This window comes from Pyrgilauda ruficollis, unplaced genomic scaffold, assembly GCF_017590135.1.
Source record: "Pyrgilauda ruficollis isolate IOZ18807 unplaced genomic scaffold, ASM1759013v1 scaffold3, whole genome shotgun sequence".
NCBI classification, from domain to species: Eukaryota; Metazoa; Chordata; class Aves; order Passeriformes; family Passeridae; genus Pyrgilauda; species Pyrgilauda ruficollis.
Window position 1 is genome coordinate 7,802,894 of NW_024524377.1, and position 21,496 is coordinate 7,824,389.

Sequence of the window (21,496 nt, forward strand, 5' to 3'; positions counted from 1 at the left end):
CTTGCACTGCAGGTTGGTCCCGAGTCACCCAGAGGTTTCATGCACAGGTTTGTACCACAGCTCCCATGATAAACTATCCAGCTCCTAGGTATGCTGTTAGAAACTTTTGGATCCAGCAGGCCTCCAAGGACAGCTCATGTATTGGCAATTCCACTGCATCTGGCATTCTCTGTGACTGCCAGATGCAACCTGATGCCAGCCAGGAGGAGAAACCAGATTTCTGGAGCTCCTGTGCCATGGTACAAAGGCCTGTGTAATCTGCTGCCAGTAGGTATTCTTTCCTCTTTGTGTAGAAGAGAATACATTTACATAAACGAAGTGAACAGGAAAATGCAGATTATAGCTTCAGAACTTGCTAATGGCCACGTAAAGGATGATGAGAATAAGAGTAAGACTGATTTTTTGTTGCCTGTCTCATGCTTTTGTTATTTTAAAAATGATTTGGTATTACTGAAAGTACAGTCATTATTGCCAATTTTGAGCATATTTCTCACTAGGTTTAATTGTCTGCTTCTCCCTATTTTGGCTTAATATTTCATTCTACATAGGATTTAAGTCACTTGACCCAAAGGGAAAAAGCCAGTATGCCCAGCAGGCTACTCCTTTCAACAACAGATAGGTCATAAAATTGCAAAAAGTGAAACAAAATAAAAATTAAAAAAACCACCCTAGGACAATGCTTCCTAAGTGCTCGTTATCAACACGGACTCTTAATTTATTCCTAGCTGTTTTACATCAGTACTGAACTTCATCCCAACTTTAGAACAATGACATCCAGCAGAGCTGGAATTTGTATGGGAAAGCACCAAGTTTTTATCCTGAAGGCCAAACAAGTAGCTGTTTGCAATTCAGCTTTGGCCTGACCACTACCACACATAGTTTTAAAGCAGTTCAAGTAAAAAACTCTGAACTGCCAGTATTTTAGGAACAGCACAGTGGAAGAAGGGAATACTCTAGAAAGGAACACTGGAGAACAAATTGCTTGTTAGATGAAGAACATCATCAGAGCTTTGATTTCTTATAGCTGATTCAGGCCTTTGGCTTTCAAGGTCTCTGCTGAAAGCCTTCACTTGGAGAAAATACATTTACCTCCCTGAGATGAATAAAAGAAAGAACTGAATCTTAAAGGAACTGTGCATGTACACAAAGGATAACTCTGATGGTACAAAGGCAGCGTTCAGGTGTTTAATCATCATCTTCCGAAGCTGTCTTGGAGGAAGGCAAGCACAGACACCCAAGAACAGGAATACTGAATGGCTTCCCAAATGCCAGAGTGCAAAGTCCAGCATTTTTCTCACATTTTGTCTGGCTCTTTGCAATAATTCAAGAAGAGTCCGCTGCATTGCATTTGTGCCTTGGCAAAATGGATCCCAAAAAGCTTTCAAGGTTGGGAATAGAGGATCCACCCTTGTACTTGCATCAAATCTGTTCTAGACACAAGGCCTGAACCAAGAGCTGCTGCACTGGACAAGCCCCATGAACTCTGATGGCCACACTCAGCCTCCAGTCAACCTTCTTACTGTGTTTGATAAGAAGGGACAGCCACACACATTTTGAGCCAAGGCTGTTCAGAACATGTGCTTTGTTGTGATATTTCACCTTGTAAACATCAGTGCCTTTGGATTACCATGAAAAACACACCAACTATTGCATGCAAGCACACACACACACAGTGGTACTAAATGCAAACCTGTAGCTGTGAGCTTAATGTGGTCCAAGAGCCTTGAGAACAGCTCCAAAGATCTGAGAGCAGCTTGTCCCATAAACACAGATGACAAGCATCACCTTGACTTAAACCATGGACCGCCCAGCTTTGATTTACAAAAATAAAATATTAGGGGGGTTGTTTTTCTGGGTGACCTTGAACATCGCGGGTTTTGGCAGGGGTGGGAGAACACCATGGGACAGGGAGTGAGCCAGCTTCCACTTCTGTTTCATTTCACTGCGAGACAGTGTTTGGTTAGATTGGATGAGAAACACCGGCTCTGTTTGCCACTTGGGCTCAGCTCTCCAGCGCATTGCGAGTGCCATCTGCAGGTGGAAAACTGCACTGGCTCCCGGCAGAGACCGGGATAATAAACCAGAACCACGGGAAATCTTCCCTGCACGTCTGAGGGAAAAGCCCGTAAAGGCAGAGAGGCTACAGAAATGCTCCTTTCAGACTATTCCCGGAACCACTCAGACCTGTGGCAGCAGAATGCCAGGGATTATCAGAGCAGCTTCCCATGACATTTCCTAATTCTGCAGCAGCACAAAGGCAGCAAGGCTCCCAGTGAGCAGAGGAGGATGCTCAGAAGGCCACCTTAACCTCTGATTGCCAGGACTGCCAGAAGAGAGGAAAAGGATACTGAGAACAGAAGTGCTTCCAACACCTGCAGTTCAGCCAGATACTGCTGAAGTGTTGGGAGACTTTTCCCGCTGGAAGGCATGCTGTTCTCAGGATAAAAACACTGAATAAGAAAAAGTTACAGAGCCTAAAAGGAAATTATCTTTTGATTTGCAACAATACTACCGATTTGCAAGAATACTACCGTTATCTGATTTGCAAAAAATCATTCCAGCCAAGCAAAGAGGCCATCACTGGAACACTGTAGCTACATCCAGAGCCATATTCCTTTGGTGATGTCTTGATAATGCCTGGCTACAAAGTGCCAGTGCACGGCAGGCACTGTGCTGTGCCGAGGTTGGCACTTTCACAGTACCAGCACTGGCTGAGAAACAGTTGCAGGTATACACAAGATAACAACCTCCCTCCCAGGAGCTCAAGGCTTTTTAATCCAAATTCAAACATTTGCCATCTGTGCATTCCATGTAGTATAAATACAGTCAGAAAAATTGCCAGAGCTTTGTCTAAACAGCAGTTATGAGAGAAAGAGACCCCAAATTACATTTCCTATTGCCCGCAACACAGTGCTGTAAAATCACTGACATTTTCTGAGCACAGCTGTATGCAGGAATGTGATTTATTTGGGCCATGCCTGATTGAATCATTACATCCAGATTTATCAATCTGCAGTTTCTAATCAGACATAGAGGGAGCATGTTCCACCTCTCAGTCTTGTGCCATGGCAGGTCAGTCAATCAGAGCAGTTCTCAGCACAGCAATGCCAGACACAAGGCTCTGGTTTACACACAGTAAGGCAAAACTAGGAATGTTTTGCCCCCTGTTAAAAATGTCAAGAAGACTCCTGAAAATTGCTTCTAGTCTGACCTTTGCAAATGCCCTCCTGAAACAGCAAGAGATAAGAACAAATATGTCAGAGCCAAAGAAAGTGGATTTTTGAGAATAAATTTATACTGGATGGCAGGCTAAGCACTTTTATCAGAGAACTGCCAATAGAAAATACTATTGCCTACATTGTCAAACTCATCAGGAGAACATTTTTAATATTATTTTTTAAGAAAAACAAACATAACTCTTTTTATTGCTATTAAAGCTAGTAATTAACATCCTGATGGGGGGAATGGGCAAACTCAACAGCTTTTTTTAGGATGGTGGCATATCTGCTTTATTTCATGGTTATATTGGGAAAAAGTCGTGCCAGTTATCCACCCTAGCCATGGCAAAGGTGTTTGCTAGCTTGAGAAAAATAACAAATATTTAAACTTAGTTAATTTCCAACCAACTGTAAAGTGTTGAGCATCAAGAAGGTAGTTTGGAGGAATAAAAATGGGTCATAATCAAAGTAGAGAGGAGATTTATTACCCAACCATAAAATCAACTCCGCTAGAAGGTTCTGCAAGAGAATTCCAGGTGTGATAAATTTATGGGCTCTCCTCTTACCCTCACTATTACTCTGTCCAAAGCAAAGAGTGTTGTATTCTCAAGTCCTTGAGCTCAGATAAAGCCTGAGATTCCTTTCACTTCCCCTCACTGCACGTCCCCATGTCCATTTGCCAGCACCACATTCCTGTGTCACACTGCAGACAGGCCTCATAAATTAGCAGTGATATTCTCATGTGAATGCACCAGAGCAAAGTGTTCCTGTCAAAGCTGTTGGGAAGGGACCAGGTTCAGCTTGTGTCAATTATCTGTAATTAGGATGCACCATAAACTTCATGTTCACCACAGTCCAGGCAGAGCAATGAGCTGCTCAGTGATTCTTCCCATCAGCTGTAAAGGAATCAGATTCAGAGGAACCCAATTGGCTCTATATCCTCAGAAATTACACTTGGTTTTCTTTCCTCTGCATCCCCCTTTGAAACACCCACCTTCACTTGAACACATGTGCTCACTCAGTGAACAAGATTAATTTGCTCTGAATTTGGCCTCGTAAAGTGAAAGAAAATGTGTCTGAAATTATGCTCAGAGAGATGTGCTGAAGTGGTAGAGAAGGAGGCCTAACAGGGAGGTTAGAAAAGTCTTCCACAAAGTAATTATATCCTGCCTTAGCCTACTACCTACAGGTGCCACCTGCACACTGTAAGGTTCCTCAGCCCTGATGAGGGGATGGATCTCCAAATTCCACCAGCCTTGTGGAGCTGCTGTTTCCATGTGCAGACAGGTACATGGCTTGCTCTCACCTCGATTGTCAGGACTCTGTTATTTTTCTGTCTCTTCTCACCTGTTCTTAGTTTGTTTCCTATATCTCTAGTTAAGAAGTACTCAGAGAAGACATAGAAAAAAATGTTAACTATGATCCAGAAAATGTGAGACGTAATGGGAATTATGAAGATAATGTATCAGAGGAGGGGGATTTAGAAACTATTAATGACACAAAGGACATGAAATCACTTTGTTTCAGCTCCTGTATATTACATGATCCTAATTTTCATTTGCTAGCCCAGTAACAGCTGACTCGAGCACTCACTCTGAAAAGAACCCTAATATTGATTTTAGGATGAAAACTAACACTAATTTGTGCTTTTGGATGAGGCCTTGCAGAACCATGCTTTGCAACCTCCAGCCTAAAATTCATTTTAATAAATTTGCAGAAATTTAAGTTTTTAGAAATTCAAACCTATTACCAGAAAGCTTAAATCCACAGGTGGTTCCATGAAATTTTAGAAACCCACCAATGCAGAATTGCTGCTTTCAGGCTGTGATATTTATCGAAGTTATGTAAGGATTTCCCACCACAGCTGAATGGTAACACTGAAATTCATTAACAAGCCAAGCAATGGGATGTTCCATCAAGAGCTGAATATCTAATGAAAAAAAGGATGTTGGTAATTTGAATTTTCAACAACATAGATAGGAAAAGATTTTCAAGGAATTGGTGAATAAGAATAATATTAGCAAAATTAAATATGTTTAACATGGTTAAGAGGCACATAGGAGAAGACATGACAACATTCTACAGATATTTCAGGATTGTTAATTCATCCTATTTTCTGGGATTATCCCCTTAAGGGAGAGAAATAAGACTACAGAGATATAAACAAGGGAATAATAATTTAAAATTAGATTGAAGAAACATAAATGCAATATGAGGGAGAGAAGAAAAAAAAATCTCATCAGTAGCTGCCATCAGGCAGTGAAATATTTTCCCTGAGGAAACAGTGAAAGAGGTATGTCCCTGTTTCTGGAAATATCTTAAACTAAACTAGGCCAGCACATGGGAAAGGTTTTGCAGAAAACCAAAACTAAAGTCTAGTAAATTTTTATCTTATGCCACATTGAAACATTTGAGCAATAACCTGCCTATCAGGGAGACAAAACATCATACATTCTGCTTTACATGGGTCAATCAGGAATTTATCCAAAATACCCAAAGGAGAAGTACCTTTACAGATTATCAATTACAGATAGTAAATGTTTCAAATCTACCCCAGAACGGTGTAACATGATCTGACAGTCAGAGCTGAGACTGGGTAATTTCTGACCATGGATACTTTGGGGGAAAAAAAAAATCTATTCAATCCATGGAAGAACTTACAAAAGGTCCTCTTTCTTTTAAATTCTATAAATAAGGACAGGAAGTATCATCTACTATGCTTCCACTTTGAGGAACAGCTGTGAGATTTTAGCTTCATACCAAATTTCTGGAAAAACCTTGCTTACAGTGTTCGATGAGGAAAATTAATAATAATAACAATTTCTACCTGTAATGACTGCCTCTTAGTCCAAACCAAAAAATCCCTTCCACATAATGCACTGAAGGAGGGAAAGGGTACTTGTCCTTAATGCAAACTCTGGTATTTTCCCTGCTTCTTGACAGCTGCTCCCCACCTTGTGCTCAAGGCCCTCAGTCTCCACTGTAGGAGTTAGGATTGATTTTTCCATCACTCTCACTCAAACCCATTATCCTCTATGTCCCAACAGAAAATGCTACTTTCCTGTAAGCTGCTTGTGATTTCTCATGGGCTTTGAGACCTTCCATCGACTCAGTGTGGTGATTTTCTGATTGTAAGTCCTGCAGTGTGCACACTGACTTCCAGATCTTGGAGACAGGATGCTCGGCAGCTCCAAATCATTGAAGACAGCAGTAAAAGTGTGTATCACCAAAACAGTGATAGCTTTTTCTGAATATGCAGAAGGACCAACAAAAATCAAGCAAGCAGAATTGTCTGGTTCAGACTCTTACCTGTGCTACCTCTTCAAAATCATCATGTCTTTTCTGCAGCGCTCGTGCTCTATGTAGAGACTTCCCCACTCCTGTGTGTTTGCTCAGAAAGGCTTCCCCGTGATTTTCAATCCAGTCCAGTACCTGCCAGAAAAGAAGAACACCCAGTTACCTCTCCTGTCTCAAAAGCACAGAGAAACCCTGTGAGGGTGAGGATGGAACAGCTGCAGGGGAATGCCTTGTGCTTGCTATGGGTGAACACAAGCAGCTCTGTCAAAATCCATTCTAACTGGAGAGAAGATAAATGCTTGTGGGTGCTACTGCTAAATCAGGTTTATTGAATTTTTGTTATTCAATTTATTTTGAAGTGTAGCTTAGTTATTGGAGCCTGGCAGATATTAAATATTTACTTTTGCATAGATGACTTTTGGGGAAAGGGAATCAGAAATCTGGAATCTCTTACAGGAAGTACTGTCCTCTGATGAGCTTGTGTAAACTGCAAGACAGCAAGAGCTGATTTCACATCTCAGTGTGAGAGGTAGTCCAAACGCATGGTGGATGGATCAATTAAAATCTATTTTATATGGGGAGAAAGCATTATCAGAGTTACTGGAATGAAAAGGTTAAGAAACCTTTGCAGCAGACCAGAAAATATTGACAATGTGTATCTTCCAATTCTTCCAGGTCCTTCTATTGAGTTCCAAATGTAATTGATCCTTATGGAAGAGTAGGATGACAAATCTGATACTCTGAGAGTTACAGAGGATTCTCTTTTAAAAGTATGTTATCTGCATGTGCAGCACCCACGTGGAGTTTCTTCTCACAATAACACTGACACTAAAATTTATAACAAATCTCTTTGGGGTCTACTACAAGCTGGAAGAAAACCCCAAACTTGACAATATAAGGTTGGGAAATTTCAGAATGAGATTGATACTCTTTCTCCATCTCTTTCCAACACACAGAAACTGAAGGAATACATAGTAAGAGCAGCCCTGGTATTTCTGTAACAGGTGGGACTTCAGCAAGGAACTCTCTGCTCCCAGCAGGTTCTGGATCCTCACTGCAGCTGATGCCAATGGACTGGGATACAACAGCTGCAACTTCTGTCACTCTGAAGGGACAAGACACTGCTGGCAGCCCCAGGACAGTGACAGTACCACAGATATTGATTAAGCCCAGAAACTTACCATTGGAGAAATGGAAAATGGGATTATTTATTTATTTATTTATTTACTATTTCAGGCATTTCTTGGCTTGGTTGTACAGAATCTAAACCACCTGAGCTCTGAGCTTTCTCTGTAATGTAGATCCCAGGAGTATTTTTATAGGAAGTCCTAAATACAAACAAAGCTTTATACATATATACTTATGTTCCAACCCTATTTCTTTACAAAGAAAAGCATTTTTAAATTAAAATGCTGTGTTTACAAAATATTTTTCATCCACAGAGTACAAGTAATTTCACAAAATGGGGTAGCAAAGCACCTTATGTCCTGCAGGGACAACATGTATTTGACACAAGTGACACTGTGGGGCGGAGGAAGCAGGACCAGATGTGTTGGCAGTTCAGCCATCACTTCCTGCTTCCCTTTCTTTGACCAGCTTCTCCCATTTGCTCTGTGTAGAAAATCCCAAATACATTTCTTCAAATTGCTTGACAGCCGTGTGCCAACTGATCTGCTAAGAGCTTTTCAGCAACATATTTTTGACTAGGAATGACTATATGACTTGTCATGACAATTACTGGGGGCCAGTCTCCCAGCATTTGTGTTGTTAACAGTCTGCAAATAATCCCATTAACAATCTCTTTTCTCTTGTCAGGAGTTTTCAACATTATTAAAAGTGGAAGCAGAGCCAAATTCAAGTTTGGAACAAATCTCATCTTATATTCTTTTTTTAAATGGCAAATGGCTTTAAACAATGTTTCATATCAAATTAGTATGCAGTATGTGCTTTTTATTTATTAATAATTGATAGCCACTTACTGTAACTCTACAGAAAATTATTCCAATAACTTTTTCATGCTTATAGCATTGAAGTAGTCATCAGAGAATAACTTGCTGAACAGCATTTTCTGTTCTTGGAGACCCATGTTAACATATCTGACCATTCCAGTCATCAATGAACTTGTTTTCACAACCATTCTGTGAAATACATAAATGCCATAATTTCATCTTGCATAGAAGAGGGGAAAATAAAAACATTACATATATACATATATAATATATATGGTATAAAAAGTCTCAGTGAATTCCTGAGTTGTCCCAGGAAACTGGCAAAAGACCAGATGTTGTTATGAGGCTCTCATAATCTGATAGGCCTAATTAACAAGAGTCCTCAGCATTTAGTAAGATACTAATAAAGATAATATATTTTTCTATATATAATGCACTTGGATTTAATAAGCTCACAATAATCTGTAAGCATAGAGAAATATCACATTTTTGTTTCCATCATAAAAGACAAGAAAGTTGGCACTTTAAAAAGCTGAGATATGGAATAACAGAGTGAATAAAGCAACAGCAAAAACATAAATCTGTGTGGACAAAAAAGCATTTAATCTGCTGTGCAAACAATGAGAAATATTAAGCAGTTGGTCTGTGGCAAATGCAGGAAGAACTCTGAAAGGTCCCAGTCAAAGCTGAAATCACCAGCACTTGTACACATCTACGTGTCAGCATATTTGGAGAAACTCTCCCTTACCCTGAAGAATGGAAATGTCTTTAGAACTAGAATAACTGTGTAATAATTCAAGATAAACACTTAACATTTTAATTGAGAGCACGGACTGTGTAATTTACTCTACTGCCAAAATTAACATCCTGAGACACAGGTAGACAATAAAGTTACAGTGACTTGGTTGAAATAATTTAATTATCCCTTAAAAACTTAAGAAGCTTGAAGATGTCATTAAAAGTGCAGTTAAGAGTGTTTTCCAAATTAAATCTTCATATTTCCTAATTGTGCTTTATTGCCAAGCTGTATTTTATTCTATCTAGGAAAGAACTGTAACTCATGAGTCCTTTGGAATGAAAAGAACTGTTCTGTTCAAAGCTGTTTCTGTTCACTGGGGTAGCTATAATATGTTAATATCTCTTTTTTTAAAAATTATTTTTATTTCACTAGTTTAAGATCAATATTGATAGAAACATTATTTTCTGTTATGATGTGCATATCCTGTCTCCTTATCTTCTCAAGGGCACAATTACACACCCAACAAAATAAGCAGCAAACCCAGGTCATGGAGAAAATGAAATACAACTCAGTACAGCTACAGCAGGCTGACTGTGCCAGCTATTACAGTCATTATATGGCTGGATAACCACAAGATTCAAAATGCTACCTGGAGGAAGAATAGCCCTAACTGTCCCTGTAGAATGATCTGTGTAACTGTTAAAATAATCATAGTGGCAATTCAGACAGGTTTCATCTGAGCAGAGCATTGGCAAGGAGGTTTTTGAAGAGAGCCACTTCCAGAGCCCTTCCCACACTCCTTTTTGCTGAGGATCAAACTCCTACCTGCAGCACAATTAAACTGGCAAAACAAATCCTGCCCAGGCAGGGCCAGGGAAAAACACATTTGAGAGTCCACTGGCAGGGAATGCTGATAGTTTATATGGGATACTGCAGGAAAACATGAGAAGAAAGAGATGGAAGAATGGTTTGAGAGGGAAAAGGTTGAAGAAGCAATCAGGCAATAATTTAGCAACATTCTGGGATGATAATTGCTCTTCCTCTAAGCTAATTTGTATGATGGGAATATGGCAAGATGATTACATTAGTGCAGTTAAGGTCAAATCTTTTAAAAATTTTTAAAAAGTTAATTTAATTTTTAAATAATAAAATAAAAGCAATGGGACTCCATTTTTAAAGGGAAAACAGGCATTTCAAGGCAGCACTTTGAAAAGGAAGTATCTTTCTGTAGGTATCTTTCCTAATCAGAAAATGTGAAAATTAAGAAACATCTCATAACTTTATCCAATTTAAATCTCCTTGGGAACCAATTCTTTCCCAGCAAATCCTCTTGATCTGCAGCCATTTTACATGAACACAAAATGTCAAAGGAATAGTAAATCCATTATTTTAAGGAACCATATCTGTTCTTGAAGTTAGTTGAAAAACTTCTGTATTTTCACATCTTTTAAACTGTATTTCTTTTAGCAGAAATGAATGAAGATGAGATAAGGATGACTTTGGTAAGAATAATTAAAATTGGAAAAGAACTTGAAGATCCTTGACTCCAACCCAGCACTGCCAAGCCCACCACTAAACCAGGTCCCTAAGATTCTGCATGTCTTTTGAATACCTCCAGGGATGCTGACTCCACACTGTCCCAGGCAGCCTGAACACCGAGGGATGCTCAAACACAGCAGTCACTGACCCCTGCCCTTGTGCAACAGGAAGAGATGAGAAGTGTGAGCTGGTGACTCGGACGCAGCGTGGGGTACGTGCGGTTACAGAGCACCCCGACTTCTGCATTTGACCCAGGCCATGTCCAACAGTTCCACTGCCCTGAGTGAGTGACCCACTGAGGTGCCTTGGCCAAGGGAATCATTAATCTTTGGTACCCTGAGACCCACAGTTGTTGCCATAGTGACTCGTAAAACAAGGTTATTCTGAAAACTGAAAATAAATTATACCATTAACTTCAAGCAGTTAAAAGTCAAGATCTTGATCTCAGAACAGTACAAACCTGGTATAACTCAAAGGGGTTAGTTTAACTCTTTGGTAACAGAGTTGTAATAAATTCCAGAGAAGTTCCACCTAATTTATTCAGCTTTAAATGAGGCCCCATTTCAAATAGATGCATAAGCATTGCCTAACTTTAAACACATGGACAAAGCCTCTAAAATTGTGTGGTGAAAGGAAGCCAGGCAGTATCAAGCTGCCACTATGAGCACTTTATTGCTTGCTCTTCAGGCAGTATGGGCTAACTAAATTCTGGTGAGATACTAGGAATTCATAAGGCACTTATAACTTCACAAGATTCAAACCTTATCTTTACTTTCCTGTAGCTGCTGTTATGAATACTCAGTAGATCGAAGGCCCTGCATGTCTGAAACTCCTATTCCAGAAGCTCTGCCTTTGCCAAGCCTGCTTTTTGTAACCAAGAAATGTATTTAAAAGGTTCATGTTTCAGATCATACTTCACATCCAAAGCTTATTACAAATGCTTTGTTCCACTGCGCAGCAACAAAATCCAATCTTTTCTGTCAAAGCCCTTCAAAACTGTACAAGCCTAGTTAGTAATACTTACTGGATATCCCAGATTTTGAAAATACAAGACAGAATCTCTTGATACTTCATTTTCTTCCAGCAGAACTAGAAGCTACATATCACATATGCATTTATGAGTAACACAGTTCAAAAAAGATGTGCTCTCAGGTCACCCACAAACCACTCCTTTACTGGGAGGCAGAAGTTCCTTGAAGAGATACTTGGCACATTTGCCAGGGAGACCACTGACTGTGAGTAGAGGCAGCAGCCAGTGTGGGATTGCCAATTTCTATCCATTGGAATTCCATCTAGTGGATAATGCTGTTCTGTGCAGGATGGCATGGCCAGCCCAACCCCTGGCCTGCTACCAAGCCCTCCAGGAGAACTTGGTGCCAGCAACAGCAACAGGGAAGGCAGAACAAACACTGAGAATCAGAAGAAAAACAAAATGAAAAATCTCCCCTAACTCACAACAACTCAAGAAGACTTAAGAAATACTAATCCTCTGTAATGAATAAAATGCACACACAGTCTGATTTAAATCAGTTTCTTTTTGTGTTCCAAATCATTGCTGAAAATAGGTTCTTTTTCCCTATTATCCTTGGCCCTGTCACAGCAGGGTAATGTCAAGTAAAGGTCTAGCTGAGAAAATACACTCAAATACAAAGGAACTTATCCTCTGGCTTTTCCTGCTATTATTAATGGTTTATAATAGAACCCAAAACAAAACTCAGTCATTCTCATCTGTGGTTTCTGTTTCCTAATAAAAACTCCCTTTTTCACTTCTTCATTATAAATTTATGTTGGTGGCACAATAAAATATTGCTAAAAAACATTTTAAAGATGGGGATCACACCTCATGTTTAGACCAGAAACACCAACTTTGGCTTCCACAAAATGATTTTTATTTCCAGAGGCATCTATATGTGACTCTAAAATTCAGATCTTGTTCCCACTAAAAACCACAGTGAAATTTCAACTGCCTTCAGCCAACATGGATCAAAGACCCCACATGTGTCAAGTTAAGAGGCAGGAACTGATTGTGCATCCAGCAGGATATGAGCCTCTGGATACACATCTCAACACCATGTTCTATTTTCCATGCAGCAATGTGTGAACATGTGTAGTTCACAGGTTGCAGTGCACAGGTTGAAGCAGTCCCCACGGCCAGGTACAGCCCTGCTGCAGAGTACAAAGTAGAAAGCAACAAGGATTTCATCTCAAAAGTAGACTGGAACTGGAGTGATTTGGTTCAATGCCCAGCATGGCAGTTGAGCAAATGACTCAACATCCCTGCCTCCATTCACTTTTCTAAAATGGCATTAATCACATTTGCAGTTGAAAAAAGCAAGGCTGACAGAGCAAGTGGAAAGATGCCTTCCACTTTAAGTTTTTGCAGCCTCTAGAAATATGTGGTTCCAAATTTGGTTGGGGATTCTAGGAATCTTTTCCACTAAAGGAACATACTGAAATATTATAAATAATAAACAATGTGGTGGCAGATGTCCAAAAGGGAACAGGCAATCCACTGAAAGGCTGGGCTTTAAAATCAGGTGCAAGCTGCTCAAAAACCACTTAGGTAGAAATGCCTAATTGCTGAATGTAAACCTATAAATCCTGATGTGCCCATGCAGCAATGACTAATTCATCTTCAGAAAATAATATAGCCAGCCTACCAAGTTGTTCTGTATTTAATTCACCTCAGACTCTAAGTAATAAGAGTCACTTTTTTCTAACTATCTTAAGACACAGTGTAGCCCAGTATCACCAGACCAGCAATCTGAGGCTTCAGAGGAATTTTTTGGGTTTGTTTGTTTGCTTTAAGGTGGAATTGAGTGAACAGAGCTACACTCATTACCATAGTCTGAAGACCGAACAAGAAGGATGAACTTTGATACTTCTTCAATCCTTTCTCAAGAAAGAGCTCTCTTAAAACACTACAACAGACAACGTTCCCTAAAGTCAGTTAAAAAATTTTGACCACCATTTTGCCTTTCCTTTTCAGCACAACTTCTTCATGTTTTATGTGTGGACTCAACTATGCCTGGGTCTCTTTGAAAAGCCAGAGAACTAATACAGCTGCTATTAAGTAGGAGTTTTTAATCACCCCCTGCTTTTGCTCTCTAATTGTAGCTACTCCAAATACCACGACATAATTAAAGAGGTCTTTTCAAAAGAAAAAAACATACAGTCCCATTTACCCTTGGAGGGAAAAACAACCTTACAGACCTATCAGTATTTTGCTGCATATTTCAACTAAATTAATGAGGGGAATTAAATGCAGAGCCAATTAAAACATTTTTTTAAAAAATTTTCTTTATTCCCTTGTCTAAATTCAACCAAAAAAAGAAGTCCCTATGAAGTCAGATGGTAGGTGTTTTTATGAGCTTCCTGGACATTATGTGAAAGTTTCACCTCTGCACAATTTTTCATTTGAACAACAAAAATCTAACCTTTGTAGTTTAAAGTCCCATTAGTTTGTCAAAACAGAACATTCATGTTCTGTTCTTTGCAGTGGGGGCGGCCTCACAAAGCACAGCTGACATTGTTGGACACATCTGAGTAAACCATACAGATACTGTGACATGTGACTCCAGAGGAGTGTCAGGAAGTCCTAGATATGCAAAAATACATGCATATAGTCTTATTCACACTTCTCACTGCTTCTAGCACCCACAGATATCCTACAAGCCCATCTGGAAACAGGTCTGTAGGAGTTTATCCAGAGAAGACAGTCCCTGCAGCAGGATCCTTGCTCATCAACAGCTTCTGCAGTGGAAAACACTACAGAATAACAACTCCCCCAACAACTCCCTTCTTAGAAGTTTCTGTTGCAAAAATATGCAAACTGGTTATGAAAGGGCTGCAGACTTAACAGGATGACTAAGTGAAGACATCCTAAATATCTCCCATAGCAATGGACTGCACATCAGGGAAACTGCTCACAACTTCTCTAGCAGAGGCTCAGAAGTTCAGGGGACTTGCTGCAGCACTTCTCTGCCATTCCCCACTCATCTCCAAGAACTTTCACATTACTGTAGACCTACAGACCTGGGCAATACTCACAATTACTCATCTGAGTATCCCTGATTATCCCAGATATGCCACCTTCCATGGGCAGCACGGCTGCTTCCCTCATGCAGTGGTGAGGGACACACTGCTCCCACAGAGCTGCTCCACCTGAAATCCTTACCTTTCCACAGGCTTATATGGCAAAAATAACCTTGTGTCTGCTTTCTGCAGATGGCTACTATGTACTTGCACAGCTCTTCACTCCGATAAAAGTATCATGATGGTTTGATACTGATAGGAGTTTGGAGAAGAGTGAGAATACAATGTGTTCTGGTCTCATCCACCTTCTTTCTTGTAAAGAAAAGAATTGGTCCAAACTCTAGCAATTACAAAAATGTAGGACTTAGTTACGTCTCTCTTGGAAACAGCACGTTCAGTTCTGGGCTCTGGCAGAGCTGGCTGGGTGTAGGCTGGGCATTTTGAGAGCAAGACTTGTCCCTTTCCCCTGGGCATTGCCTGAGGGCACACAGCCCCAGCCTGCTCCTTCACTGAATGCCATCATCTGAGATGTGAGCTCCCCAAAAGGGAGTGGGAATATACACCACATGCCTCTCTCACCCTGAGAAGGAACTTCTTTCAACTTAACATTGCTTTCCTTTGGTAAAGTTCACATTCATCAAATGTACCCATTATCTTTCATTTTCTCGATTAAATATTTTACTTCATAAAATTTGGCAACTGCCTCTCTAAAAACATTCCAGTAAGAGAACAATAGACAGACAAATGAAAAACTAATGTTTCTTCCTTAATGCCTGGATTGTTACTAATGTTCCCAGATTATTGTTTTTTAAGGAACTCATGAAAAGAAAAAAACATACCTTCAAGTTAAAAACCTTGTTGTAGTCTTTAAATGCTCAGCTTCTTTTAGACAAAATTTCAAAGCTGAGTGTAGGTGGAGAAGCTATAAATAACCACATTTGTGCATGTTCCTTCTGTACAAGACACAGAAAATGTGCTCTGCATCAGCACAGAAAGATGCTACTGTGCTCTGCATGAAGCTTCTCCAGGCTGACAGGTAGATTATTTCTTTTGCAGTTGTGCTGCTGGGTTGCTATTTGTGAGTCTTTTCTGCAGCTCTCAGGAATCATACCTGGCACTTGGCTGCAGGGTAATGAATTGGCAATACAATTAATCAAGTCTGCCAGACTATGACCAATGAAATTCAGAAATTCAGAAATATTTTCTTACTTAGGGCATACAGACACTTTTGGCTGTTGCTGTCCATAGCACTAGTTAGAACAGCGATTTTGCTCCGTCTGAGACTAAGACATTTTTCCCAGGTCTCCCTTTCTTGTCCCATATTTGTCCTTTCACATCATTTTTCCAGAAGCAGCTGCTGGGTCAGACATGGCTGTGGCCAGCTCTAGTCTAGGTCTGGCTCCCCCCATCTGGGCTGTTTGCTTGGACATAATCAGAGTTTCCTGAAAGAATGTCACAGGTCTCTCACAGCTCAAGAGGATGGCAAGAACATTGTCCAGGCAGAGTAAGCATTGAAGCAAAGGCAACCTGAAAAGCTCTTGATTTTCTTGCTCAAGCAAATCTCCATTTCATTTTTCTCTGTTTTCACCACTTTCGCTTATGTTTCAAATTTCCCAGGAAGAGAAACACCTGAGCATGCTCAATGTCTGGCCCAGTTTATTCCGCATGTGCACTTACATAGGGGATCTCTACAGCTCTTTAGAACCAACAGATAAAACAATATCCTAATTGTTAGAAACATCTTTTCCTTTAACAATGCTCAGACTCTGCTGTGACCAGGTGCAATTGAAGTTTTATTAATTCCTCAAATAATTATTTAGCATCTTGTGTTTCCTCCTACCTCTAATAACTCTCTGTTTTGCTCCTCTGGCACCACTCCAACAGAAAAACAGCATTTACAGACCTGATAGTAAGTGGAGACATGCACAGGACTCAGCTGATTTAGATTTCTAAGATCTTGACCTCCAAGTTGTTGCTACTAATGACAATTATCATCACAGCTAATTTTCATGTTTATGAACACAGCAGCACAGTGCTGATTTTCATGTTTTTGAGGAAAAGCTTTCTGACCCTATAGAGAAATTTGTGCATTTCATAGTGTGGCCTTTCATGGCTTGTGAAGTATTTTCCCTGTATTTGTTTGCTTCATTTTTTTTTTCTTGGTGGGAGTGTCCAAAATGTAGAAGGACACCTTGAAATGTATAGCAGGTATGCAGGATGGAAAAGAGAAGCTACATGAGCTCTTTAGCAAAGCACATTATTCTCAAATGTGTAAATAGAGCAATTGATTTGAACTCTGCCAATGACAGATGTGACTCTGGTTTCAAGAGGAGAAAAAAAGCAAAACTAAAACATAGTGGATAAAGATTCAGAAAAAAACAGAACTGTTCTTCACAGTTCCAACACTGATTTGCTTTATGGTTCCTTTCAGAGCCTTAGTTTGTAAAACAAAGAAAGAAATTCTCCATCAGACAAATGTCAGATTAGGATAACATTATCATTACTGCTATCACAAAATTTACATCTTGATAGTGTCAACCCACTGAAACCTGTTACTAGTTTAAACAAGATATTTAAAGGTAAGTAACAACTAGAAAAGACTGAGAAAGCAAAGACGAGCTTTGCAACAGAGGACCTTCAATGCAAGTGCTGTGCTCCAGGCCTAGAAAAGCTCTCAGGCAATCCCCACTGTGTTTGAGTTGCTTACAACACCAGCGGAGAAACTTCTGATTGATATTGAATATTGAATAAAGGATATTGAATAAAGTTCTGCTTTGGTTACTATGGGGAGCAGATTATTTGATCATCCAGTTTTAACAAGGCTTACAATCACAGCATACAGCAGAGACAGGTTTTGTAAGAGAACAAATCCCAGCTGGGTCAAAAGGGTCTTGGTACAGTCCTGTGGCAGTAACAGAAAAACTCACCAGGATGGCAAATGCACCACTGCAGTAACCTTAAACATCCCTGCCAGGAACAGGGCCCTTTGGGGCTGAGCATCCTGCCAACAGCTAAACACAACCTTTCTCCATGGGGCTCTGACCTGATTACGAACTAGAGGTAAAATATGAGAGCACAAACCATGTGGGAAAGAAGTAGGAGAATAGAAATGAAGAAGTAGGAGAAGAGGGATGAAAGAAGTCCCTGAATGTTGTTAAGTGGTTGCTCCTCATCAAGGACTTTTCTATGATCTCTTGTCTTTTAAATAAATATCCTGGTGCCTCACAACATTTAATGTCCAAGTTTATATGTGCCAGGATGTGTGCAGGGAGAAAGGAATGCAGGGCTATGTGCGACCTCCTGGCAGTGCTCCCCTGACACTGGGTGCTGCCCAGTGATTCAAACCTGCAGCACAGCTTTTCTCCTGCCCTCAGGCCACTGCAGCATCTCTTCTGCTGGTGCTTCCTGTCTGGCAGTCACTGCTCAGGCAAACCAGCTGTGCTCAACACACATGGCCAGGGCAGAGAAGTCACAGCTCAGGACTGCAGGTAACTGGGGAAGGGCCAAGGTGCTGTGGTGTGTGAGAAGTTTGCCTGTAGCACACAGACCCCTGCTGAGCTGGGTACTGCCTGTGCCAGACACAGCAGGGCTGGAACAAAAATCCTGGAATGTTTACATCCATGTGCAATCTCCTGCTGACTCTTCCACATGTCACAGCAGAAAAGGATCCTGTGAGGGTTTAAAAGGCTGAAAGGTCAGTTAAAAGGCTGAAAGGTCAGTGACCTTACAGATGCACCAGAGAAGGCCATGGATAATGGCAGTGAGGAGCTGTTTGTCAATAGATAGCCCAGGCTCCCATGGCAGACAGGTAATGCAAAAATAAACTAGAATATACGGGCAAGAAGGATCACGCATGAAAACCCTTTTCAGCAAGAAACAACCTTGAGCTGTTCAGAGAAAAGAGGAGATATTTAAATGATTCTAAGAGTGACACTGAAGAGAAGAATGAAGGGCAGAAGTGTTTGGGGACTTTCCTTGAGCATCTTTTTAAAGAAAAACTCAATTTTCCCCAAATCGAAATTTTCTGTGAAAAACATTCTTATTTTTCTTCTAGTTTGATGGCTACAGCATCCCCTCATCCTGAACTTCCTCCTCTTGTGGTTTCCTAACACCTTGTGGACTTCGAAAACCTGAGGAGATAAGCAAGCAGGAACCATATCCAAAACACATTTTGATTGTTTAAAATTACATTTTGTTGGAGGAACAAGGAAAATAATAATAATAAAAAAGTTTCATTTTGTGGTTTCCCTCTCCTCCACAACTTTTCCTCCTTATTTGGGAAGGGAACCATCTGAAGGTCAGAATGTTTTATATGTTGCTGAAGCCAAAAATAAAAGTAATTTTCTCCATCCCTCAATACACGTTCCATCTAAAAAAATACAAAAGGCAGGGAAAAAAACCAAGTCAAGACCTTCCAAAACAAAGGGAGTGGAAAGGTGAAAGACCAATGGATAGACCTGAAATGTGTTTGGTTTGCATATTTTCACATTTGAAAGACATTTTTGTTAAAGGGAACCACAGCATAACATAAAAGAAGTTTATAGCTGTAAAAGTATACAGGAGTTGGAGCCAAGCAGCTCTGTCTAAATGTGCCTGAGGGTTACCCCAGCCTAGGCAATAGCTTCCAGAACTACAATCCAGGTTACAGCTTCTAAAAACAAGCAAGAAGCTTCATCTAAAATTTCCCTGTGAGGAATATGAAACAAAAGAAGTTGCCTAAAAGTCTCCTGTGAGCTAAAACTCTGCATTTAGTCCAAAAGAGTGCACAACCTCTCTTCCATATATACCAAGAAAGAAATACCAGAAAGAAATACCAGAACTCTTCAGTCAAGCTGGTTTGGTAAGGCATCTAGAAGAACCACAGGAAATGCTACCAGAGCAAAGATCTGCTGCCCAGCACAGCCAAGGAAGGGAAGGCAGAGGGAAGGCAGAGCTGTGAGGATGAGCAGAACTAACAGGAATGACTGGAATGGAGAGGAGCAGTGGGCAGAGACAGGTCATGGTGCCAGAGCAGCTCAGCCTAAGTTGGCTCTTGCTACCCAGCAAGACAAAATAATCTCAAATCGTGAGTGTAATTCATTATAGAGGAGGAAAGTAACCAGCTGGCTGAGCAGCTGCTCCATGGAGGAAAACACAGAGAAGAGTGTTAGAGTTATACATTAGCAACTAGCTTTCATTGTGCTCTTTGTTGTCTGGCAAGGTTTTTTTCTCACATCAATGAAAATACTTTTTGTTGGCCATCAATCAAAAGCAATATGAAAGAGGATTGATCACTCTGAGTGACAGGCAGGACCATGAAAAAGCTAGGAGGCCTTATGAAGAGATAATTGAAAGGAAAGATCAAGGGAAACAAATGGAGTAGAAAAGAATGACTATTTTGGACTCCTAAACCAGTGCCTAAAATAGCATATTTATTTCTTAGCATAACATACCTTTATTTAATTTTTAGATAGTCCTAATAAATCCTGTAAGATCTTTCCATAAGGGGTAAAACTGGAGTAGCAATGACTTTGTTGGTTTAGAGCAGGGATTTGTGAATCAGACATCCTGACATGAAAAGTTCCAGTCATGAAGCTTGAAGTGACCTTTGGCAGGTTGCTCAACATCAACCTTTTAGAAAACCCATAATCCTGAAATGAAATAAACCTTAATAAGCAAGGAACACTACTATTGTTGTTACTTCTTAAAGTTAAAGGGCAGCAAGTTTTCTGGCATTCCAGTCTACATCCACTCAAAGACCTTATTTTTCTCCATGTCCTTATGACAATTACTCATTCTAGCAACTGCTTTCAAAAAAATATACATATAGCTGGAGAAATCTCTATTTTATTTCTCTTTCTTCACCACTGCAACCCTTCTATTTTTGTAGGGCTAATCAGTAACAGACAACCCTAATTCTCTCTCCTCCTTTGCCATGACACTAAGAGCCAACAATGCCTTTCAGAAACAATAAACTACACATGATATTTTCAGGAATCCTGACATGCAAACAATCCTGGGACAGAAATAGATAATGACTACAAATTCTGTTTAAGTGTAAGAGCAAATTTTAGCAGTTTGCTGAGGACTGACTTCCCTGCAGAATGCTGCAAAGCAAATCTGGGATCAGGAAGACACTGAATGCCAGGCAAAATGGCATCACACAGGCTTTGGGCTCCTGCATCCTAATAAATTCCACCCAACATTAGGTAGTGAAGTGAAGGTCTTGTCTGAAGAGCCTACATTATCATTATTTCCCTGACAGTCTGGAATAAGAGAGGGAAGTATCCAGGGTACAATGAGAGTCATTCTCAGGTGATGCCAGTGCCTCTCCATTGACTATAAAAGGAAACTCTGCATTAGGCTCCTGACTTGGATGATTCAGTTATGCTTCTAAAGACAGGCAGGATAAATACAGACCATGGATCATTACATCTGCCTACAGAGAAGGAACTGCATCTTTATATTGCCTTCTCCATTTCTCCATGCTATGACTTGTTTCCTCTTCATCCACTGAAAGACAGATCCAAACCCTCCATGAGTCAGTATGATTTCAGAGGTTTCCATGAGAGCTTCTTAGCCTAAGAACCCAAACATTTGCTGTTCAAGAAATAGCAAAACAGACCATCTGAGAGGAACTAGGTCTTGAAGGACAGACAGTGCTCTGAACAAGAAAAGCACCTTTTGGCCGACAACGAAATTGTTTTTCTGTTCCTCTTCTCACTTCAATAGGTTCAGAG

The 21,496-nt window shown here is 40.3% G+C and overlaps 1 protein-coding gene across 11 annotated transcripts in view; it reads right to left on the bottom strand.

Moving 5' to 3' along the window:
* Nucleotides 1-21,496, bottom strand: part of KALRN (kalirin RhoGEF kinase) — a 472,671-nt gene that overhangs the window by 210,585 nt on the left and 240,590 nt on the right. For all 11 annotated transcript variants that reach the window (XM_041473008.1, XM_041473009.1, XM_041473012.1 and 8 more), the window contains exon 10: nt 6,528-6,650. In XM_041473008.1, coding sequence (XP_041328942.1) covers nt 6,528-6,650 — 123 coding nt within the window. The remainder of the gene's footprint in view (nt 1-6,527; nt 6,651-21,496) is intronic.